Genomic DNA, 25,505 nt, shown 5'->3' on the forward strand with positions numbered 1-25,505 from the left:
CAATTGAATAAACTTCAGGCCCCAACAAAACCTGAAATCAACCGTGCTCATTGCCCATGATGGGTTAGTAATTTAAAGTTAACGAAGCATGTAAAAATTGTTTCTGATAAAATTATTACATAAAATATTGTGCACAAAACAGAAATGAATTGTAACCTCAATACAATATTATGAATAAACTGATACTGGGAATAAAACCATCCCCTTGGTCTAGCCTCAAAAGTGCCTTCCAGAACTTCCCAGCCATTTCTCCTCCCACGATTTTTCTAAATCTACCAAATATATCCAATATTTCACGTTCGTTTTAGAGAGAGAGGGATTGCACGCGTTTTAAAAGATCTTCTTGAAACCTGAGCGCTGTTTTTTTAAGCGGGCAGTTTGTGCCTCAGTGGTACCTTGGCCTGGGAGCTGCATGAACCAACCAGCCTATCCACACACCAAGCACCACCCAGACGCCGGGCGGGGCGTAACCAGGGGCGGGATTCCCAGGCCGGCCAGGTGGGCGGAGTCTAGGCGTTTTCCCCGCCCCCGCCCCCTGAGGCCTGACACATGCGCCCGAAAGCTTCTGGTGGAACGATGTGTGGATTGTGTGATGACCCTGACCGCCGACTTCCGGTTCCTAGGGATGCGCATCCGGGTCACACTAACGCCGCCGTTTCCTCCAGCCGCTTGGTATTCCTGAGTGTTTGGACCAGTCCCCATGTCCTACTGTGGGGCCTCTGCAGCCTTTGGGTGAGTCTCTGCTGCGGACAGGGTCTGAGTGCAGCCGGTCGGGTAATGCCTGTAGACGGGCGGTCAAGACTTGTGTCCCGGTTCCTGTGGGTGGGGGTTCTCTTTGCTTGTCCCTTGTCCCTGCAGAGCCTCCTGAGTTCATTTGGTTCCTTTCTCTCACGCCGGCCTCGCCTCTTTCACCTCAGTTTCAGCCTGTGTCGTCGCTGCTCACTTCTCGCCTTGCTTTTTTCCTTCTGCCTCATCTGCCTTTTAAAAGCCTTGGTTTTCTTGCCTTTTGCTTCAGCGCTTCCCTAAGCCACTGCCTATCGGTTTTGCCCATATTCACTTTCGCACCTCTCCTCCCCGACCTGTGGTCTCAGGATCTTCCTGTGTTTTCACCCATCAGGGCGGCCCACCTCCTCGTTGTGCTCACCCTGCTCCAACTGCGAAACTGAGCCTCTCTCAAGGTTCCTGGGTCTAGTTCCCCAACTTTCTTCACCCTTGACGCCTAGCTCCTCCCGGAACGAGTAGGTGACATTTGTGTTTCGCTTGGGGTTCTCCCGCCTTTTCTTAGCTAGAGAAGGTCTTTGCCCAAGTCACCATCTGGGCAGATTTACCCGGCCCGGGGGAAGTTTTCCTTAAGGCGCTAGGTTGGATTGAACTCGGGTAGCTTCCGTAGTTAGGAAACAACAAAGGCGTTCCCGGTTCTTCGCTGGAGCACAGTTTAGGGGGCTTCGCTAAAGCAGGCTAACAGGTGGCAGGCACGCGGAACTGCTGGCAGTGGGGCCTGTGCAATCTTGTTAATCGACAGGTCATCAGGACGTCCTGTCATTTTCGTGTTCTCTATCCCATGAGAATGGATATGTACAGCCGAGGCAAAAATGCGGATGTTTTGAGACGATCGGCTCTGTTTTCTGTACGAACTTTACTTATAGAACAGTTGCTGTGATGGAGGACAGAGTTTCTTGGGAGATTATTAGCCCCAGATTTATAAGTTTATTGCCAAAAGTTTTAGTGTGCTCTTACTGAAAAATTTTATGCTTAAAGAGTTCATTATAGTAATTTCAAAGTACCTTTTCTTTTGTTGAACTTAGCGTGCATATATCTTTGTCTGTTGTATATTGTCTCTTCATTTTTACCGTATTGACAAGTTTTCTGTTTTCTTGTTTCTTAATAAACCAGACATTACAGTATTTGATTACTTAGCCTGTTCTTCTGACGACTTTTTTTTTACTGTTTTCGCCATAAACCATCTAATTTGCTAAACTGTTTCAGCCTTAGAACCATCTTTTTCTCATTTTTGAGGCTAAAGTTTCTTGTAAATTTCTTAAATGACTCTGTAGGCTCTTAGTCATCTCTGAATTGAAGGGTTGGTTTTAATAATAATTGTGTGGTGTTTTCCAAAAATTGTTATCTGAGGTATGTTTTGAGACAGAGAGTTGGATAATTTTTATTTTTGTCTTTCCAGTGTTTATGGTGTATGTCTCACACTTGATTGTAAATGTTTTTGTGTGATCAGTTTCTGTACTCATGTAAATTGTGCTCTCAAATTTAGTACTTCAGCAAGCAGAATAAATACAGCATTTAGCATCTGCTTTTCTTTTGACTAATAAGTTGTAGAAAAGTGTCCCTCATTATATGAGACATATGCAAGCATAGCATAGGCCTTGGCTTATTCCAAAATTGGGCTGATCCCTTAAGCTATTTTTAGCAAAAGACTTTGGAGCTTGGCCATATTAGTGCTAGAAGCCACAGAAAAGGACCCTTGTGGTTGGCTTGCAGGACTTTTTTAAATACTGAGGAAAGCTCTTTTGAAAGCTCCTTACTACTACCTCCTCCGCAGCACCTAACACTGGAAAACTCTAGCTTCTGTTCAACCTGACCTCATCATTTCCCAGTCCTTAAAATCTAACCCCAATGAGTCTGGTCTGACATTTCTGTGTTTCCTTATCTCCAGGATGGTGGACTCTTTTTTCTTTTGTACACACATATACCCATATTTGGATTGATGCAAGGCTCTCTTTCAACCTTTTTCATTTCTGAACTTTTTACATCTTCAGCATGTCTTGAGTTTAAAACCTTGATTGGGTACTGTAGTTTACAGCTGGAGGGAACCATAGATTTCAAACTTACCCTTCATTTTACAAAATAAGGAAATTAGGGCTTATTGGTGATGTTTTTTCCAAGGTCATTTTTCACAAAAGAAGTCCTCTTCAAGCAACTAGAGAAATGGGTTTTAGTTCTATCAAAGCTGTAAGCTAGAGAGCACAATATTGTAGTTAGTGATTAATGTCAGTAAATTTATGTCTTAGGAATAAAAGTTTCGGGATAAGAAATCTACGATGTGGAATTTAAAATTCAAAGTGAAAGTTGCTCAGTTGTCTCCGACTTTTTGCGACCCCATGGTCTATAGAGTCCATGGAATTCTCCAGGCCAGAATACTGGAGTAGGTAGCCTTTCACTTCTCCAGGAGATCTTCCCAACGCAGGGATTGAACCAGGTCTCCCGCATCGCAGGTGGATTCTTTACCAGCTGAGCCACAAAATTGAAGACTTAAGTCATTTTTGCCTTCAAAGAGAGACTTCACAAAGAAACTGTGTTGTATGGAAGTAGAGGTTGAAAAGTCTTAGGGAGTCTCTTTCTCTCTTTTCTCTAAAATCACTTTGGCTTATTATGATATAAATTCTGCATGAAAGCCCTTACATGAAATGAACATCCTGTGGTCTCATTGGAGCAGTTGTGTTCATGGTCTTGTTCTTTGCACAGAATAGTGATAGACTTTCCATTTACTGAAAAGCCTGCCCCTCTTAACCTGCCAAAGGAAAAAAATACCACTGGAGACGACTTACTGTATGTGTTTTTAAAGTTGAGGAGAGGAGTCACTGTTGGTTTTCCATAAAACTTTCTGCTTTAGTTTGGCAAAGTCCTAGTTTGTAAGCCTGTTCGCTTAATTTAAGATAACATTTCTGCATATTAGTTTTTTGCCTGTAGGGTTTTTCTGTTTTGATTTCGTTTGACTCTTTTTTGATTTTGATATTTTGTCATTTTACCTGTTACTACACTTTGTTTTACATACTTTAATTTTTATCCTTGAATCCTAGGATATGTTTTAAGGAAAATACAGTTTTAAAAATTTTTAATTTTTACAATGTCCTGGTGATTTGTACCTTGCAGTATGATGGTTCCTGTGATCTGCATAAGCCACCCCATGACTTCATTCTTTTTGTTTTGCTTACAGACAAAAGGCTCATAGATCATCTTTTTTGGTAGTTGTCTAAAAGATTTTTGTGTTCTGCATATAATAGCAAGATATTTTAACTTATGTGTGATTTAAATGGAGGAAGAATAAAAATAGTTCAACATAAAAATAGTTCAAAATGTATTTAAGGTTATTAGAAATAGTCCCCCCCCCACATTCATTTAATTGGTTTATACCAAGGGACCAAATTGTTCTATTTATAGTAAAGGGAAAAAATAGGTGGACTTTCTGTCTGCTGATTAACTTAATACAGGTTTATGTTCTTCCACAGAATATATAGCTTAAGCTATAAATTGTCTTATTGATATGTTTTATTTGCAGAGAACATAGCAAACAATGGAACAGCAGCAACATCATCATCTTGATATTTTTACTTGATCACATTAGCCCAAGTTCTAGAGCATCTAATTATTAAATGTAGAATAATAAGGATATTTTCTCTATTATTTGTAATATATTAAAAAAGATATTTGAAATATGGGCTTCATCAAATTTATCTTTGCTGTTTTTCCCCTTTTAAATATGTGGTAGTGTTTTAAATCAGAAGAGAAATAGTAGTTCGTGCTGACCTATTGTAAGTTAACAGATTGGCCCAAGGCAGTCCGTGCTTAATATCTTACAGATCTTGCTGCAGATTGTGTTGGGTGCACTTTAACTTATTAGCTTGGTTAATATTTGTACTAGGTAGATAGGTTTTTATTCACCCTGGAAAATAGTAACAATCTTTGTAAGACATTCAGCAAAAATGTTTGATACCTGCTGTATAGTACATATATATGTATTACATATATAGGCAGTTCATCTGAAGTAGGTGACATTATACAAGGCTGACATTTACACTTAGATTCTGAATGTGCCTTTATTTGTGTATATCTGAATTAAAATATAAGAGTAAACATAACTTATGGTGTAGAGGGAAGAAAAATATTAGAATTAAAATAAGCTTTAATCCATCTTAGGAAAGTGTCATTTCTTATTAGTGCAATGGCATATGTGTTTTTTTTAAGTATTTTTATTTATTTATTGGCTGTGCTGGGTCTTCGTTGCTGTGAGGACTTTTCTTCAGTTATGGTGAGCAGGGGCTACTGTCCAGTTGGGGTGCCTGAGCTTCTTATCACAGTGGCTGTCCTTGTTGAGGAGCACTGGCTCAACGGCAAGCAAGCTTTAGTAGTTGGGGCTCCCAGGCTCTAAAGCACAGGCTCAGTAGTTGTGGTGCATGGGCTTAGTTGCTCTACGGCATGTGTTATCTTCCAGGACCAGGGATCCATCCCGGCTCCAGCATTGGCGGGCAGATTCTTTACCACTGAGCCACCAGGGAAGCCCCTGATTTTTTAAACTAGGTTTTATGATTTTTAATTTTCAAAATACTCAGTGATTTCACTATTTAAGGTTCTTGTATCAATCTTTATTACAGCTTAATATAAAGTCATGTTCTTTCTTTATACATATAATTAAATAATTTTCATTTTGGAAACTTTTTCACAACTGAACTGTGAAAATCTGTAGTGTTAAAACAGTAATTTTTTTTTTTAAGCACATTTTATGTAGCACTTACTCTGTGCCAGGAATTACCGAACGGTTTACTTATAGTATTAACTCTTTTATCCTTACAACACTGTGAAGTAAGTACTATATTTATCTCCACTTACAAATGAGAAAACCAAGACACAGAAGTTACATAATTTGCCCAAAGTAACACAGCTAGTTGGCAGGAGAGCTGGATTTGAATTTAGTTTTTGTAGCTCCAGAGTTCATGACCTTTTTGTACAAAGTTCCACTGGTTTAATGAGTTTTTCCTTCATAACAGTTAAAAAATCCAATTTTTCTGAAACACAGAAGAATACTGCTTTTGGTTGGGAACTTTACCTGGTCGTTTTATAAATGCTGGCTTAAGGTAAATTGCAAACCATTTACTACCTAGGTTTTTTAGATGACCAAAACCACAAATTGAAGCAAATCATTATCCGTATCCTTCCCTCTTAAAAAATTACTATATGGAAGTTAATTACTTTTGAGGTGTTTGCAGAAAAGGGAGTTTAACAAAATGTATTTTCTGTTACTAAAATGTTTACCTCTTGACATTAATTTTTCACTTTCTCTGATTTGCAGAATATTAAATAAATTCATGTAATAGTCTTGAACTTTGAAATCTTACTGACCACAGTATGAACTTAACAACTTTGAAATATAAAACAGAAAACTAAAACTGAAATTTCTGACTTACCTCTAGTCTCGTTTCCAGATTTGGAAATTTGTGCAAAATTAAGTGCACCCAGCTTCAGGACTACCATATTTAGAGTAATACATTTAAATTAGTGTTTTTATTTTTACTTTAGAAAACTGTTTCATAAAACAGTTCCTTTTTTAATTTAAAATGCAAATAGTTATTTAGAATATTGTTAATCATATTACTACTACTTTTTTATGTGCTTTTATTATTTCTAAATTTAAAAATTTTGTTGCCTCTCTAAGGGAAGGAGATGATTTAATATTAGTTGAGGTGCATCTGAATGCCAGAGCCTGAAACTTATATGTGATGAGAAGTTATTTTTCTGAGTATTTCAAATATAACTGAGAATCATGGGATCTGGTTAACAAAAAACTACATTGTTTCTGGTCACAAGTGATGCTTGGTTACAGATACTGCTTATTTTAATTCTTATGTATTAATCCTCCTTATTAATTCAGACATGTTAATTAAGTATACTATTTTTCAATGGTGGCTTTTGTCTTGATTTTTTTCCCTTCTTTGTCAGAAAAGTATTATTAAGTGAAAAGTATAAGCATTGCCATGGTGATTTACTTACTGGTATTTAGAATGTTCTTTGATTTAAACGTTTGATTTTTATTTCAAAAGGGGCTCTCTTTTATATGTGGGTTTGATAATCAGTTTAGTTTCTAAAATGTCAGTAATTTTCTTTCACCTGAAATTTAATAATGTAGCAATTACTGAATTTAGGAAAACTGGCAGTTTGTTGCTGCCAGTACTATTACTATGGGAATAAATTAGAATGATTAGCTCTTAGGTGAAATTGAACTTATTCTTTAGTTTCCATAGTAGTTGAAGAAGTTTTAGGTCAGATTCACCTGTTCCTTTTTTTGAAAATAAGAGGGCATTTTAATTTAGCACAATGATGTTAATTTTTTCCTACTAGATTGATGATATTTATGATAATCGCACTCTTTACTGACAGCATAATCCAAAATGTGTGTGTGATTTTCTTTTTTCTTGAAATATTTCAGAATTTAGAGAACAAAAGGCAAAAGGAAAAGTGGGCAGCAGAGGATTAGATGGTTAGATAGTATCACCGACTCAATGGATTTGAATTTGAGCAAACTCCAGGAGGTAGTGAAGGAAAGGGGAGCCTGGCATGCTGCAGTCCATGGGGTTGCAAGAGTCAGACACGACTTAGAGACTGGACAACAACTTAGGATACAAAATAGCACATGTATATCTTATTAAAAAACATACCCTCGTAATTAACGTATTCACTGAATTTTTCAAATCTGTTTTTCCTTTTCACCAGTTCTTTTTTTTTTTTAATTTTATTTTATTTTTAAACTTTACATAATTGTATTAGTTTTGCCAAATATCAAAATGAATCCGCCACAGGTATACATGTGTTCCCCATCCTGAACCCTCCTCCCTCCTCCCTCCCCATTCCATCCCTCTGGGTCGTCCCAGTGCACCAGCCCCAAGCATCCAGTATCGTGCATCGAACCTGGACTGGCAACTCGTTTCATACATGATATTTTACATGTTTCAATGCCATTCTCCCAAATCTTCCCACCCTCTCCCTCTCTCCCAGAGTCCATAAGACTGTTCTATACATCAGTGTCTCTTTTGCTGTCTCGTACACAGGGTAATTGTTACCATCTTTCTAAATTCCATATATATGTGTTAGTATACTGTATTGGTGTTTTTCTTTCTGGCTGACTTCACTCTGTATAATAGGCTCCAGTTTCATCCACCTCATTAGAACTGACTCAAATGTATTCTTTTTAATGGCTGAGTAATACTCCATTGTGTATATGTACCACAGCTTTCTTATCCATTCATCTGCTGATGGACATCTAGGTTGCTTCCATGTCCTGGCTATTATAAACAGTGCTGCGATGAACATTGGGGTACACGTGTCTCTTTCCCTTCTGGTTTCCTCAGTGTGTATGCCCAGCAGTGGGATTGCTGGATCATAAGGCAGTTCTGTTTCCAGTTTTTTAAGGAATCTCCACACTGTTCTCCATAGTGGCTGTACTAGTTTGCATTCCCACCAACAGTGTAAGAGGGTTCCCTTTTCTCCACACCCTCTCCAGCATTTATTACTTGTAGACTTTTGGATCGCAGCCATTCTGACTGGTGCCTTTTCACCAGTTCTTAACTTTGCTATAGGCTCAGTTCAGTTCAGTCGCTCAGTCTTGTCCGACTCTTTGCAACCCCATGGACTGCAGCACGCCAGGCCTCCCTGACCATCCACACCTCCCGGAGTTTACTCAGACTGATGTCCATTGATTCAGTGATGCCATCCAACCATCTCAACCTCTGTTGTCCCCTTAGGAAGGAGTGATTAGATAACACTGAAAAATAAATGTTCTTGAGAGTGAGTTCTATAGCTTTTGCTTATCTGTCGTATTGGTGTGGTATTTAATAGCTAGACAAACTGAAACTATCTCATTTCTGTGTATCTCCTGTTAGTATATATTTATCTCATTTCTGTGTATCTCCTGTTATATATTTATTCAGTGTTGGTACCTCTCATTCTGTGAAATTGTTGTTTATTTGGAATAATTATGATAAACTATTGATTATTACCCAGATGGTTCCTTTTCCCCTTTTTGTTCATTTTCAGAGGCTTGCCTTAAAAAAAAAAAACTAATTTAGAGAATCATTAAAATATTGAATGTTTTATCATGCATAGCTTGAAGTGGATATTTTTCTCCTTTTTGACTAGTTTTTTTTTTTCCTTAATCTTTGGGTAAAACGGCATTCAAACTTTTTTGATCACAACCCACCATAAGATGCATTTTTCATTGTTATCCAGTACTTATACACATATATGTACATATTAATTTTTAAAATTGAAAGAAGTTTTGTGAAACAATACTTATCTTTAATGTTGGTAATGCATTATAATGTTTAATTTAATTTTGTTTTAGTTTTGGTTAATTGCATTGGGCTTCCCTAGTGGCTCAGTGGTAAAGAATTCGCCTGCAATGCAAGAGTCACAGGAGACACAGGTTCAATTCCTGGGTCGGGAAGATCCTCTGGAGAAGGAAATGGCAACCCACTCCAGTATTCTTGCCTGGAGAATCCCAAGGACAGAGGAATCTGTCAGGTTACTGTCCATGGGGTCGCAAGAGTCAGACACAACTAAAACCACCACCAGTTGCATTTCACTCAAAACAAACTATTAATAGCCACTAAATGGATATGATAATCTAATAATGAATTGAACCTACAGTTTGAAAAATTCTAGTGACTACTAGATTTTTTTACCAGGATAAAATTTTTTTGGAATTGAAGATGCTTGGATTTATTGTTTTTTTTCACCAAAATGTATTTTGATTATCTTAAGCTGTTAACTTAAATAATTGTGCAGAGCAGTTGATTGGAGGAGGCCTTGTTTATTGTTTCCGTCACCTCTGTCTCAGGCACATCATTTTAAAAAACTGCAGTAATACAGAATCATGAGGTTGACACTGCTTTGGTAGTATGTAGAGCTTCTATCATTAGAATCCTTTTTTAGTTTCCATCTAACAGTCAAAGTTTAGTTTGATTAAATTGCTTTTACAAACTTTACTTCTGCTCTTGGAAACTGGTCAAAAGGTTACAAAGGTGCTTTATTCTGCTTTTTTCTGGCCCCCATCCAGTCTTTGTAAACCAAGAACAGAGAACGGAGGAGCGAAGCAGTTTGCTCCTGTGTATGTAGTCATGTGAAAGCAACACGACTGGAAAGTCTTCAGGGTTTGTTATAGTGGATTTATTTATTATCCCTGTTCATTTCCTGTAATCATAAAGGGGAAATACGGTAGAGATATCAACAGTTCCTAGCATATCACAGCTATTAGAATGAGGCAGGGTCAGCAGGCAGACTCTACTATTTTTACCATTATCGCCTCTTAGCTCATAATGAGCACTTACTATGTGCCAGGCACTATTTAAGGCACTTAACTTGTATTAACTCATATTTACTTAGGAGGCCTTGGGGAAGAACAAGAATGAGAAATGATAAAGAAGAAAACTGGCCTTCTTAGTATCTTCTTGTTATCTAACTTGTGAATTCTGGCTGTTTGTGACTATAGCACAGCATAGCATACATTTTTAGCTTGATCAGCTTTTTAAAATCATTAGTCCTGTCTGTGGTGTTCTAAACTGAGGCACATAGCTGTGGTTTAAAACCTCAGGCTTTGAAGCTAGGCTGCCGGGGCTTGAATTCCAGGTTGATGAGTTACTGTCTGTGCTGCAGTTTTCTCATCTATTAAATGGTAATAATAATAAATAGTGCATATCTTAGAGACTTATCCAGAGGATTAAATGAGTTGATATGCATAAAGTACTTAGAACAGTGCCTGACCCATAAAACAAATTACATAAATGTTAGCTATTAATAACACACAGTTGAATCTCCTGAAAGTGTTTGTGACCATGATGAGTTCATATCACTAAATAACAGGACATGTTTGACATTCAGTGTTCTCTTGCCCAGGAGCTTGACAACAGCTTTCCTTGAGGACTTGGAAGTTCTTGTGTGGTGTTGGAATCAAAGCCAATGACAAAGGTTATGAGCTGTAGACCCATTCTGTTGCCTCTCTTGCAGGAATCTCTTGTTACATGGACCTTTAATAATATTAATGTTTTGCCCTTTGAAAAACTAAGAGGAACTAGTAATGAATTGACTTTCACCAAGACCAGTTTTCTGTCCCGAGTCTGTTAAAAGAAACTTTTTTCTTCAACAGTTAGATTATGCTAACTATGTGCGAGACACTGTTCTAAGAGTTTTACAGATATTAACTCATTTGAACCCATGACAAGCTTTTGAGAAAGACACATTAGTATTTTTCCCATTTTACAGATGAAGTAAATGAGGCTCAGGAAAGTTAAATAACTTGTCTAAGCTCCCACACCGCTCATCAGTGCCAGAACTGGGATTTGAAGATAATGGCACCCCACTCCAGTACTCTTGCCTGGAAAATCCCATGGACAGAGGAGCCTGGTGGGCTGCAGTCCATGGGGTCGCTAGGAGTCGGACACGACTGAGCGACTTCACTTTCACTTTTCACTTTAATGCATTGGAGTAGGAAATGGCAACCCACTCCAGTGTTCTTGCCTAGAGAATCCCATGGACAGAGGAGCCTGGTGGGCTGCTGTCTATGGGGTCGCACAGAGTCGGACACGACTGAAGCGACTTAGCAGCAGCAGCAGCAGCAGCAGCAGCAGTCAGACTCCATGGAGAAGGAAATGGCAACCCACTCCAGTATTCTGCTTGGAGAATCCCGTGGACAGTGGAGCCTGGCAGGCCACGGTCCATAGGTTCGCAGAGAGTCAGACACACCCGCTCCAGTATTCTGCTTGGAGAATCCCGTGGACAGTGGAGCCTGGCAGGCCACGGTCCATAGGTTCGCAGAGAGTCAGACACATTTGAAGTGACTAAGCAGGCACAGTCAGACTCCTGAGGTCATGCTCCAAGCTTGCCAAACCTGCCTCTTACAGAGGTGAATTATGTTGAAAAAGGTAAAATAACAAGTGTTAAAACTTACTTCACTACTCTTTACTCTCTACACTGAATGGGTGATGATACACTGGAATTATGGTTGATGATGTTTGGTCTGATGGATTTTTGAAGGGGCAAATAAATTTGAAGTAAAATATTAATAAAAGATCTGAACCTAGATTTTATAGTTTTGACAGCTAAAGACTTATGTTTCAAAAGACTCAGTTCTGTTAATGCAATGTGTAGTAAATTTTGTTTGAATACTGGAGAGCTGATTAATAGATGTGATGTGTAGATATATAGAATGCTATATAGGATTTTGAGTTTAGAAAATGGATAGTGTAAGGTATAAATTTTTCTATATACCTGGAAGCAACACATTTATAGAACATTCATATTGGAGAATACCATGGGTCAGGCCAGAGCACCTATAGAAAAGTATATGATTCTCTTAGAAATGTTAACTTTAGATTAAGGGAGGGTAGAGATAAAGTGTTGGAGGCTGAGAATTCTGTGGAGTCCGAATCTCCACACATTAGAGAAACTCTTGCTTTGTGAATGACATGACATGTTACTGAAAACTGAAGAGAGATTTGAAGACAGTTGGAAGGAATGTAGTAGACCTGTGGGATTATTATTAAGGTCACTTTGACACTAATTCAGGTTGTCTCATCCCTTCTCAATACTTTCTACTGTGGTTTTGGAATTTTTCCTGTGGAATACTGTCTCCCAATTTTACTGGAAGCTTGTGGGGAAAAGTTTGTGTTAATTTACAGATAACTTCAAAGGATGATTTTCCAAGAAGGTTAGAAATTGTGAAAACAATTTTTCTTAGAGAATCTATTCCTGATAAAATATTTTTCCTAATAAGAATTTGGTACAGCCTAAATGTGTTTTTTTTTTTTTAATTCTTTCTCAGTAAGTTCTGATTAGTGTATTTAGTGTAAAGTTACTGTAAATATTCCTTTGGCTGACAATACCATGATACATTAGTCAGTCATGCCTCCCAATAAAGTAGCCAGAAGAATTCAGCAGCTTTACCACAGTCAGTTGACTGGGCTGTTTATTTACAGAAGGAGTTAACCAACGTGATGATGGCTTTTGTATGTCCACATAAAGTCCACCGGGAAGGTGTAGTTGTTTCCAGTTTTTTTTTTGCCACAGAAACATGATTTGTGCTGATGCCTAAATTGTGAAAGCTGAAGGGCTCTCTTATGGTTACTTTAAAGGGAACCTTAAGGGCAGCTTAGTATAGGTCTGCTGGATATTTGTGTCTGCTTCAGCAGACTCCAGGGTACAGAGGACTCTTGAGTGGTTGTGTTAATGGGTAAGTTAGATAAGTATTTTTTATGAGGTAAGGCAATGGCAGCCCACTCCAGTACTCTTGCCTGGAAAATCCCACGGAAGGAGGAGCCTGGTAGGCTGCAGTCCATGGGGTCGCTAAGAGTCAGACACGACTGAGCGACTTCACTTTCACTTTTCACTTTCATGCATTGGAGGAGGAAATGGCAACCCACTCCAGTGTTCTTGCCTGGAGAATACCAGGAACGGGAGAGCCTGGTGGGCTGCCGTCTGTGGGGTCGCACAGAGTCGGACACAACTGAGGCGATTTAGCAGCAGCAGCAGCAGTACTTGAGAAAGGTTGCCATCAGCTGGTGAGACTTTAGTGGATTTCTAATTGGATTGATAGGAGAAGAAATCATGCCATAAAGTATATGCAGAAGTTTCAGAAATATACCAGACTTCAAGTAGAGAATGGGAGGGGGCCTGGAGGTTCATCAGTTTCTTGGCTCTTACTCTTGATTTTGAGCATCTGGTGTTCGTCTCCTGGATAAAACCCAGAGAAATGCTTTCGAAACATATAAAACAATCTGCTCAGGGAGGGCTTACTTTATAGTCTCTCTTCTCCCCATGGCATTTGGCATATATAAATCAAAACACATCACTCTCGTGCTTGAAGCACCCATTACCTCCCCAAACTGCTCATCATGTGTTACAAGGCTCTGTGTCATCTCCCCGGTCGCCTGCTTCTCGGACTCATTTCCTGTCACCTATAACTTGCAAAAGTCAGCCTTTTTGCTGTTTCTCAAAAGTGCTAGGTGTTACCCTGTTAGTTTCTTTACATTTGTTTCCTTCTGAAAGCCTTCCTTTACGTCTTTCTATAGCTTTCTGCTTTGCATTATTCCCGGCTTTGCTTAAATGTTACCACTTCAGGTAAATTATCACCTAATCTGAAATAGCTCCCCTGCAGTCATGCTCTATACTTTACTTTGTTTTATTTTCCAAAGAATTATTACTTTGTGAAATTATATTACCTTATGCATTTGTTTTCTTCCTGTGAGAATACAAAATTCCTTGAGGCTGGGAACTTTGTGTTCATCACTGAATTCCCAGTATCTAAACTAGTGCCTGGCACTATAGTAGACACTCAATAATTATTTTATAAATGAATGAATGAATTTTGAGGTTAGAAAGAAGCAAGCACAGTCTGAAGCAACTATAGACTTCCACAACAAAAGCAGCAGAAGCAAAAAGCAAAGTGAGTAGCTAATTCCAGTGTTTCTTGCCCAGATAAAGCTATGATAGGTATTCTCTAAAGTAGAGTCCTGGCATGGGAGACCAGATATATCCGTGGTAATTTATGTGATATTCAGAAGAGGCAGAAATTCATATCCAGAAAGCAAGTGGCCTGCAGACACTGCCTATCTGCCTGTTCATAGTCACTAGAAGTCATTGTATATAACTAGAACCTGTGTATGATAACAGATGAACAAAGATTCTCGGCCACTCAGAAAAAAATGCTTAGTTGAAACTCCTGACTACAAATATGAACTAATAATAACCTAGATTTATCAGCCACTTAAGGAAAATTAATACTGTGAAAGAGAGGTACCCAGTGCATCCAGCACTAAAGGAAATAGTGAACAGTGTGAATTTAGTATAATGTAATATAAATTAATGTAAAACACTAAATTTAGTATAATGTAATATAGATTTTAAAGGTAAGAATTATTTCAGAGGAAATATAAAAGGAAATAAATATTGAAATTTTAAGAATCATAAAGGGTGAACAGCACATTAATAAGTGTAAAGATTGAGTGGAATTCAAATGCAGAGGATATCAACAATAATGGCAGAGTAAGAACCTCTGAAAATTCTCCATAAAAGCAATGAGGATACTGGCAAAAATAGTCAACGCTTTCAGGACTCTGAAAATTAACTATAGGCTTGCAGCAATCTGAATGTTTAGTCAAGAAAAATAGCTGAATCTCAGCAAAAGCAGTGAACTTTGTAGCATTTTAGCTTGCATTGTGCCCATTCTCCTCTCTCTAGCTCCAGCCTTGGAAACCAACAGCCCACAGTCATGGTGAAAACTAGCATCCTGGAAGCCACTGGAAGGGGCAGGACAAGAATGGAGCTCCTTCACAGCCCTGTTCCCAGAAAACATTATTATTTAGCCTTCTAGTGGTTCCTCGAAAGACCTCATTTGCAAGACTGTATTTGACCTGAATGGGAACTCACCCTGTAAAAATAGCCTTTCCCCTCTCAAATTAGAGATAGTTATTGAACATCATGGATTCAGTACCAGAAAACAGATTCAACAGTACGTTAAAAATAATACTGTATAGTGCAAGAGGTTCATCTCTGAACTAAGTGCATTATGTGGTTCAATGTTTGGAAATCTAGTAACATAGTATATTAATAGTAAAGAGAAAAACCATATGGTCATTTTTGTGGATGGCAGAAAATCACTTCACCAGTGTCATGCTTAGTAGTGGTATGCAATATGTATTCTTATTAAGGTGAGGAAAAGAAAAGAATGCTCAACAGTTAGCAGTTACTTAATATTATAGTGGAGGTGTAAGAATATTATTAGGCAAGCAGAAGAAATAAAGAGGTTAATATTGGGAAAAGAGGAAGAACTATTTTTATGCAGATGGGGAAAATATATACATGAAACTCAAGAATCAACCATCTTACTATTCTCATTGTTAGAAACAATAAGAGACTTTGGTAACAGGGGAGATTACAAAATTAATGTGCCAATATTAACAGCTTTCCTATATATAAAAAGTAACTTCTTTAGAAAATATAATGAAAAATATAACAAAGCAAAAAGATAAAATGCCAGCACAAAAAAATGTAGAGGATCTGCTAAGAGACTAAAAAAAATATTAAGTAACTGGAAATACATACTCTGTTCTTAGATAGAACTCAATATTGTAAACTCATCCTTAAATTAGACCTTTGTGGTCTAATGCAATTTAAATTACAATTTTTTTTTTTTTAAACAAAACTTTCATAATGTTATCCTGAAATTTGTTTGGTAAGCATATACTTTTCTTTTAGTGATTTAAGTTTAATTTGTATATCATCCTTTTTAAGTTGCTTTCAGAGAAGATTCCAGAGTTTAAGACTGCTGGCCTCTGTAGATTCGATTCCTTCATTTTAGAAGAACAAGAAAATAATAGTCTCTGGGGAAATTATTTCAGTTAAGAGTCTTTATCCAGGAAAAGAGTAAATTCCTAAAATTTACTCTTGTTTACTTCGTTGCTTGAAGTTAACATTAATAGCTTTTACTGGTTCAATTAATGAAGCCTTTATATTTTTACTCTGTTTGATATATACATTTTAGTGTTTAGTTAAATGGCATTTTCAACACTGACATGAATTTTTGAAAGCAGGCAAAACACTCTAAGTAATTATGATTTCTTTCAGAATATGTCTTTAAATACCAGCATATTCTATCCTGTGTTCTACTTCAGTATTTTTCTTCTGGTTTCAGATATTCAATGAATATTTTATGTTGAGAAAGAATTCTAAGGCTGTATCCAGGAAATACAAAAAAGGGAGTTCCAAAGAAAGAAATACATGCAAAAAAACTAAAAAGGTACTTACTAAGTTATAAAAGTCACATTTTTCTAGTGACAAAAATTTCTGATTATCTAGTATCATTCTGTATAATATATTTATTAATTTTCTTGATACAGTGCTTAGCATAGTGTTAAAAAATTTTAAATTAAATGTTTAGTAAATGCTTTTATGAAGAAGCATGCTACTCTCTGGGCTTCCCAGGTGGCGCAGTGGTAAAGAATCCACCTGCCAGTGCAAGAGATGGAAGAGATATGGGTTCAATCCCTGGGTCGGGAAGATCCCCTGGAGTAGCAAATGGTAACCGGCTCCAGTATTCTTGCCTGGAAAATTCCATGGATAGAGGAGCGGGCTACAGGTCATGGGCTTGCAGAGAGTCAGACATGACTGAGCAACTAAGCAGGCATGCACGCATGTACAAACCTTAAGACATCCAAATTGTATCCCTTTGTATCTGCTTTTGAGTCTTATTAAACTATTATTATAAGCTATAATCAGTGTAAAATCTTACCTTTTTTTTTTTTTCACCTTTTTAATGGACTTGTATTGAAATAGGTTACAGCAAAATCCTTGGTGATCTGTTGGTTAAGACTCTACCCTTCCATTGCAGGGGGTGTGTGTTTGATTCCCAGTCAGGGAACTATTATAAGATCCACATGCCGCTTGGCACAGCTTAAAAAAAATTTACAATTTCATTTAATACAGAATGTAGAATTACAGCTTAGGTAAATCTCTCCACATGTTGATTGTTTCTAATTTTTCATTTCTGTGAGCAAGAAACACTTGGTTTTTAAAATAAATTTAGCTTCTACCCCTGTATTTAATTTTGGGGGGAAAATCCAAGAAAAGTTAATCAGGCCACGGGCAATTTTATGACATCTTTTATACTCTAACCAGAAAACAGTCTGAAGATACATACAGTTTTACAACAAGGGCCTGAATATTACTTTTCTTCTTATGTTTCAGATAACTTTAGGTTTTGTTGTTTAGATTATTTTTTGTAGTTTAATATGTGTGAAGTTTTTTTTTAAATATTAAAATTTATTCAGTTAGTAGTGAGAATCTTTTTTCCTTGAGTGCCGATTTGATCTTTGTTGTTACCTAAATTGTCTGTATCCTTTTGCCCCCATAATAGAAGATGGGTAAAATGGCAGCCCACCCCAGTATTGTTGCTTGGAAAGTCCCATGGACAGAGGAGCCTGGCAGGCTGCAGTCCATGGGGTCGCAAAGAGTTGGACACTATTGAGCGACTTCACTTTTACTTTCTTTCAAATGTTGTAGACATTAAGTTTTATCTGTTATAATTATTGTAGGTATTGCTTCCATTTGTTTATATCCTTTTACTCTTACAGTTGTTATTTTTCATTGCATTAAAGTATGTTTTACAAAACCAGATCTGTTGATTTGTTGCTTATGCTTTGTTTTATTGACCCAAATTTAATCTCTTTCCCACAGATGAGATAAATAGGCTATTCTGTTTTCTCCAGTATTATTTGAATGCTCAGTTCTTCATGTATTTAGAATTACTCATAATGTATGATGTGGATATGTTTTTCTCCACATTATCCTCAGTTTTTCTGACAATATTTAAATAAGGGTTTTCTGCACTTTAAGCACTTGTGAGATTTGATCATTATTTTGGTCTTTCTAGTCTCGTGGATCTTCTTGTATTTTTTTTTAATTGTGGTAAGTATACATAACAAAATTAATAATTTGAACCATTTTCAGTGTATCATTCCACAGCATTAAGTACATTTACAGTGTTGCACAGCCATCCTTCACCATTATCCTCTACTATCCTTATTTGATATAGTTCTGCTTTAAGCTGAAACACGATTACTATTAACCTCAGGTAGATTGTTTAAATTTCTGAATTCCACTTGTCCTGTGCATAGGGGATATGAAGATATACCAATTGTGTTTTAAGATGGTTGTGGAGATAAAATTAAGTAAGACAACGAATGTAAAAATATGTAGTGGGTTTTACATGCTCGGTAATCAATAGGTCTCTTATCCTTCCCATTATAGTTGGTTTTCAAGACTGATGTAGGACTGATCTTCCTTAATTGACTTTGTTATTCTCCTCCAAGGTACCCATCATTATTTTTGTCTAATTTCAGTAAGAAGTTTGTACATATTAGAATAAGCCTTTGTTTATTTATTTGAAACATCCTGATAGATTGTATAGATTATGATACCCAAATTAGCATTTAGTATCATCCCACCGATACTTACTACTAAGTACTGTTCTGCAAGAGACCGTTGATATGTTTTCTTATGTTTTGAGCCATTTTCATTACATCTTTTGTGATTTTGCTTTATGAAGCCTCCTAGTTTATAAATTAGAATTTAATTTGAAGAGATATCTTTAGGCTTTATCATGGTACTTTGGGTGTTAGGACACTTGTTTCTAAATTAATTGATAGATCCCCTTTAGAAGATTTCAGTTACTGTTGAATAATAGTACTTGAAGCAGTTTTCTTCAGGCCACATAGAAGAGGGTATTTTGCTATTTGTTTTCATTCTTCAATGTACATGTGTAATTATATTTGAGGACAGCATGGTAAACATTTGCCAGTTACCTACTTCTTGATACCTTCTTCAGGCTCCTGATGCTTATAACTATTATTGCTGAGATTTATTTAATTTTGGGAAGCAGGCTGTTCATTTTCCCCGGGGAAACTTCGATAGCCTTTTCTCCTCCAGGGAATCTTCCCGACCCAGGGGTCGAACCTGTGTCTCTTACGTCTCCTGAATTTGCAGGCAGGTTCTTTACCACTGGCACCACCTTTAGTTATAGTTTTTCCAGATTTCTGCCCATGAAGGCATGTGGATATAAACTCTCTCCAAAAATGGTGGTAAAAGGGTTAAATTAAAAGTCGATAGTAAGAATTCAAACTGGAAAATTATGAAAAGCTGTTACTATCCAAATGCCTTAAAAGTACTTAAAACAAAAAATGCACTCAGGATATGTTTTGTTTGGCTGTTTGAGTAAGTTGTAATTACATTCATTTACACTACGTTAAGAATCTGCTTTCCACTTTTAAGTCAAGCCATTGTATATTATTGGATATTTTAATTCAGAAGATATTGGATATTTCAAAAGATGAGATGGTTGGATGGCATCACTGACTCAATGGACATGAGTTTGAGTAAGCTCCGGAAGTTGGTGATGGACAGGGAAGCCTGGCATGCTGCAGTCTTCCATGGGTTGGAAAGAGTCGGACACAACTGAGCGACTAAACTGAATTTAAAAAAATGAATCTCACTGAACGTAAAAATAATGTCAGGTTATATTAATGGTTAAAAGAAACACCCCAAAACAAAAAGACAAAACATGCAGTTAAACTTCAGAGCGAGTACAGGAAGGTAAGAAAACTAAGATTTGTATGGTAATTCTGTACTTTTATTATTATCAAGTACTGGAGCACCTTACAACACTTTGATTTGGTGGTTAGTAAGTGTGACTTTCTATTGTAAGCATGTGCCACTTGTAGAAAATGATGTAAGGTCTTAATATTAAAAGTTTTATTAGCACATTGATAAATGCTAGGAATATGATAAATACTTGTGTTCTTTTATTTAGTATAATTCAGATATTTAACAAATTATTGGAAAGAAGGAAGAATATTATATTGATGGAAAGTATCTTACATGGAGCTTCCCTGGTACTTCAGTTGGTAAAGAATCCGCCTGCAATGCAGGAGACCCCAGTTTGATCCCTGGGTCGGGAAGATCCCCTGGAGGAGGGCATGGCAACCCACTCCAGTTTTCTTGCCTGGAGAATCCCACGGACAGAGGAGCCTGGCAGGCTACAGTCCATGGGGTCATAAAGAGTCAGACACTACTGAGCAACTAACCACAGCACATCTCAGTCTCTTACATGCATGTTGTAATAGAATCACATATGTTATAGTCATTATTAATATATTTTATATACAAGTGTACCAGAGTGTATGTTTACAGACTTCACATGTATCACATGCCAGCAGAATCCCAGAAATTCTGCAGCGCTAAGCCATATGCATCCTTTGTAGTTTGCTTTTTGTGTTAACTCTAAAATTATCAAAATTATTGGTGTTCATTGATTACTCGATTTTTAAAGTTTTTTTAAAATGTAAAAATTATGATCCTTTTATTTTTCTCAGTTGAAAAATGAAAAAGATAAAGGTAATTTTTAAGATGGAAACAACCAAGGGTACTTGTTTTCAAACAAAAAAGTAGAGGTAGAAAGATTGTCTTCCAATTGTTCTCTTAACGAAAGTTTTCTTGCAACCTGCCATAGGATTTATCTCAAGAAAACTAGGAAGCTATTCCCTTTCTGTTGTAAAATCACTGTAGTATTACCATTTTTCTAAAAAACAAAATTCAAGATTTTACCATTTAGTTTTGTATGGCTTGAGAATCTATTTCCCTGCTATTAAGAGTAGTATCTTTTAAAACCCATGACCCCTTTGATCTATAAAAGAGATCTGTGTTCTCCTTTAACGTTGTTCATATTTTTAAAATCAAGAAAATAAGGAAAGCACATGTTATTGAGTACCCTCTTTTTTCTTTTAAAAAAACACTATTTCTCTTCCCTTCGTCTTGCTCAGGAGTAGATTTATAACCCTTCCTCCAAGAGAAAGAATATCCCTTTACTCTCCTTTGCTGAGAATCTACTGATTAGAGAGTCAGTCGTTACAGCCTTCAATTAAGTAAGACATAGAATATTATCACTTTTTGTTTAGGTGAGAGCTGGTCACACAAAATTTTAACAAATAAGGTATTTAAAGGCATTACATTTCTCTAATGATTTGGTTCTATTTTCCTGTTTCGGGATAAAGTCATATATGTATATTGTGTACATTGGCTCTGTAAAAATCCCATAGAGATAAGACACTTCATTTTAAAACTAAATCAGATATAAGCTGGTAAAACATTAAAACGTTTCATCTTTCATAATTGTGAATCAGTTTCACGTCACGTTGGTTATGCTCTCCTGAGTAGAGCAAAACAAGTGCAGGGAAGATAGCTCCTGTGAGCTTTAGTTATTGCGCACTGTAATTCTGCAGCACTAGTTATCTGCGTCATGTAGTTTGAGAACTTAGCTTTTGAGGCTCTGTGGATGAGCTACACGTGAGTACATTGAGCATCAAGTGCTTCTGACCTTCAAACTTTTTTTTTCTTTTGACATTTTAGATCAGGGCAGGGAGGAAAGCTGTGTCAGAGCTGGACAGTTGTGCATCTGATTGTATCCCTTACACGTGTTTTTTCTCCTTTCCCCATTCTGGAGTGTGCCCCTAAAGTATGTTGTATTGTACCAGGATAGAGCAGTAGAAGTGGAGTGGTGGTAAATTGGCACAATTGAAGTTTTTCAGTTCCCTTTTTATTCATTACATCTGCAATAAGATTCTCTACTCTATTTAGCTTTGTATGTTAAGTTGGTTAGAGTGGTTGGTAAAAAGTGAAAACAGGTGTGACCTTAATTAGAAGCAAAAATAATCATGTGTTTTGGAGAAGTACTATTCTCATTTTTGTTAAATAGAAATGAGGAGTTTTTAGTTTTTATAATTATTTTGCTTTCTAACATCTTTCTGTTCTTCTGGCAGCAGGACACAAAAACGTGTTCTTACCAGTAAGTGTGGGCTTCCCTGGTAGCTCAGCTGGTAAAGAATCCGCATGCAGTGCAGGGGACCCCGTTTGATACCTGGGTCAGGAAGGTCCCCTGGAGAAGGGAAAGGCTACCCACTCCAGGATTCTGGCCTGGAGAATTTCATAGACAGTATAGTCCATGCGGTCACAAAGAGTCAGATACAACTGAGCCACTTTCACTTTCTTTCTTTTTTTTCACCAGTAAATGTGGGGCTTAGAGTCCTGTTTTTCTCCTCTAGTTTGGAAATCCGAACAGGAAGAGCAGAGGCTGAGAAAGTAAAGGTTTTGCTTTAATAATTGACTAAGTGGTAAATTTAGTGGAGCTCGTTATTTCAGGATAAAATGGATCCTAGCTTTCATTTTTATTTTCCTTAATTCTGTGATTCAATATTTCACTTTATTTATTTGCATTATTAAAATAGATCCAAAAGTTTCCTTTGTGTTAATTACATATATGCAGATAGTTGGTTGTGAAAGTATTTACTCGATGTTTCAGTTTACCTACTATTTAAAGTGATCCTGTGTGTGTTAGCAGTTATGTAAATAGTCCATGTTAAAGCAGGCTGGATGTTATCGTAAGTTATTGACTGGCTCGGCTAATGTTTAAAATTTTTAATATAACCCAAATTTTTAAAAAATTGTGTCTTAGTTCATTTACATGGCTGTTACAGTGTTTAATGCCTTGGGCACTATAGTAACCGTGTTTTAAGTACAGCAGAAGTGGTTCCACGTGTTGGCTTTTGCAAGGTATTATAAAGTCAGGTAAACCTACCTGACTTGGTGCAGCATGTCAATTTTGAAAAGCCACGTGCAGATTTGAGATTAGAGCTCACGTAGAAAGATTGAGGTAGCAAAATATTTTAAAAATTATTCTCTGATGGCCTCAATGATAATGCTCTAAGAGTACATAAAGTGTTGAATCCCTGTTCTTTTTTAAACAGATTGTGAAGACTGCTGGGGGATACTTGCAATCCAGTCACAAAAGCGTAATAAAGAAATAGTGGTCCTGATGGAAGAAGAGCAAGATTTACCAGAGCAACCAGTAAGTATTTCCTTTAACAATTTAAAGTTTATTGTAGAAAGGCTAATTTTAAGAAACTTTAAATATTATTCAGTTATACTACAGATTCTAAGTTAGAAATAAAATTGATGAAAGGACTCCTTAATAATATTCTTCTAAGAAAACTGTACTTAAATTTATATTTTGCTGACAATGCCAAAGAGTCTGCTTAGAAAATTCAGCTTTACAAAATAAGTATTGTATTTAGAAATGCCATTTTAAAAAAGCAGTGGCTAATTTGCAGCAATGGATGGACCTAGAGATTGTCAAATTGAGTGAAGTAAGTTGGACAAAGGAGAAATATCATGACATCCTTTTTGCTGCTGCTGCTAAAACATGACTGTTGCTTCAGTCATGTCTGACTCTTTGGGACCCTACAGACTGTAGCCTATCAGGCTCCTCTGTCCATGGGATTCTCCACACAAGAATACTGGCATGGAGTTGTCCTGTTCTCCTCTAGGGGATCTTCCCAACCCAGAGATCGAACCCACATCTCTTATGTCTCCTGCTTTGGCAGGTGAATTCTTTACCACTAGCACCACCTTGGAAGCCCCGACATCCCTTACATGTAAAATTTAAAAAGGAATGATACAAATGAACTTATTTATAAAATAAAACAGACTCGCAGTCTTATGGTTGCCTGTAGTGAAGGATGGGGTGAAGGGATAGTTAGGGATTTGGGATGGACATGTGTACACTGTTATATTTAAAATGGATAACCAGCAAGGTTCTGCTGTATAACTCAGGGAACTGTGCTCAGTGTTAGATGGGAGGGGACTTTGGGGAGGAATGGATGTGTCTATATGTATGGCTGAGTCCCTTTGTTGTCCACGTGAAACTATCACAGCATTGTTGATCGGCTGTGCTCTAATAGAAAATTAATTGTTGTCATTTTTAAAGCAGTGCTATTCTTAAAGTTTTTAGAAAATAAAAGAGGACATTTACCAAACAGTATATACCATTTCTGCTGGAAAATCTAGTTTTATTTTTGCCTAAATTTCCCTGACTAAATTTTTTTAAGTAGTAATAGTTTCTTCAAGAAAATATAATTTGACCACTGGCTAATTCTTTAAAATTGATAAGACCCTCGAGAATAAGTTGAATTCTTAATTTCTTTTAAATATTTAACATAAATTAATTTTAAATGTACTTGGGTGCTACAGATTTATTGCCTTACCATGGTTTCTTTTTTTTTTCTTTTGGTCTTTTTAAGTGGTTTTTTTTTTCTTTTTTAACCCATAGCATTTAAAAAAGGAAGACATAGTAATCATTCTCTTAAAATACTTTTTTGTTAAAGAATCTTTTCCTTTTACTTGAGCTTCTTTTTCTGAAATAAGATAAATACTGATTCAATTTGCTCTCCTGAATAAGCCTCTTGCATTTTAAGAGAATAGTGAGTGGTACATTTTTACCTCTCAGTAAAAGTCCAGCCTAAAAAACTTTGAATGTTGAAAGAAGATAACAGAGTATGTTTTTCATGTTCTAGATGTATTCTTTACATCAACGAAAGATGGTCACCTGCTTCCATTTAAATGATAAAGTCCTCTAATATATTTTAAGTATTTTACTTTATGTTCAGACATGCATATCAGTGATTCTTTTGCTATTACTCTTTTAGTCCCCTCATTTAAGTATAAAGCTAGGAAGACCTAAGCAGTTGGTAAAATGACCTTTTGAAACATTTAAAATGTCATTCCCCTATCCCTGGTGGAACATTAATAATCAGGGAAATGGTAGGGTTAAAAATCATCCTCAGCAATGTTTCAAAGATATACAGTGTGAGAACAAATAGCTGAGTTAGAGACACTGAATGTACCAAGGAAGATTGTAAGACAAACGTCTAGTCATAGTTTCAAAAGGCTTATGTAAATGTTGACATCCTGCTGAAATGAGTATTGTTAGTTGCTCCTTACCTATTTAAGATAGTGAGAATTATGAAGCTGACCTGTTGGTGAGTCATTTTTCCCCCTCTGCTTCATCTCCTTGTCGTTCTATTTAGTTTCTATAACATGACGTGCAAAACCTGATTGTTATTTCAGAGAGAGGTGAGAAATTAAAGTGGTTTAAAAGCAGATTTTCTGGAAATTCCTGGTGGTCCAGTGGCTGGGAATTTCCACTTCCACGAACAGGGGCATGGGTGTGATACCTGAGACTAAGATCTCAACAAGCCACATGGCGCAGCCAAAAAAATTTTTTTTTAATTAAAAAAAATAAAAATTTTCTGCTGACTGTAGATGGTGATTGTCATGGGACATCTTTT

At 36.8% G+C, this 25,505-nt stretch overlaps 1 protein-coding gene across 7 annotated transcripts in view; it reads left to right on the plus strand.

Annotated features, from left to right (window-relative positions):
* The first annotated feature begins 521 nt into the window (after positions 1–521).
* Positions 522–25,505, plus strand: part of EYA3 (EYA transcriptional coactivator and phosphatase 3) — a 93,716-nt gene continuing 68,732 nt past the window's right edge. The window contains exons 1-3 of one of the 7 annotated variants that reach the window (XM_055573971.1): positions 525–732; positions 1,118–1,238; positions 23,127–23,227. In XM_055573971.1, the coding sequence (XP_055429946.1) occupies positions 23,195–23,227 (33 nt within the window). In that variant the 5' untranslated portion in view covers positions 525–732; positions 1,118–1,238; positions 23,127–23,194. Of the gene's footprint in view, positions 733–1,117; positions 1,239–16,465; positions 16,571–22,311; positions 22,462–23,009; positions 23,033–23,126; positions 23,228–25,505 lie in introns of those variants that run through there. The other 6 variants (XM_055573972.1, XM_055573975.1, XM_055573970.1 and 3 more) reach the window with 6 other exon arrangements.

Source organism: Bubalus kerabau, chromosome 3 (assembly GCF_029407905.1).
Source record: "Bubalus kerabau isolate K-KA32 ecotype Philippines breed swamp buffalo chromosome 3, PCC_UOA_SB_1v2, whole genome shotgun sequence".
In the NCBI taxonomy this organism is placed as follows: Eukaryota; Metazoa; Chordata; class Mammalia; order Artiodactyla; family Bovidae; genus Bubalus; species Bubalus kerabau.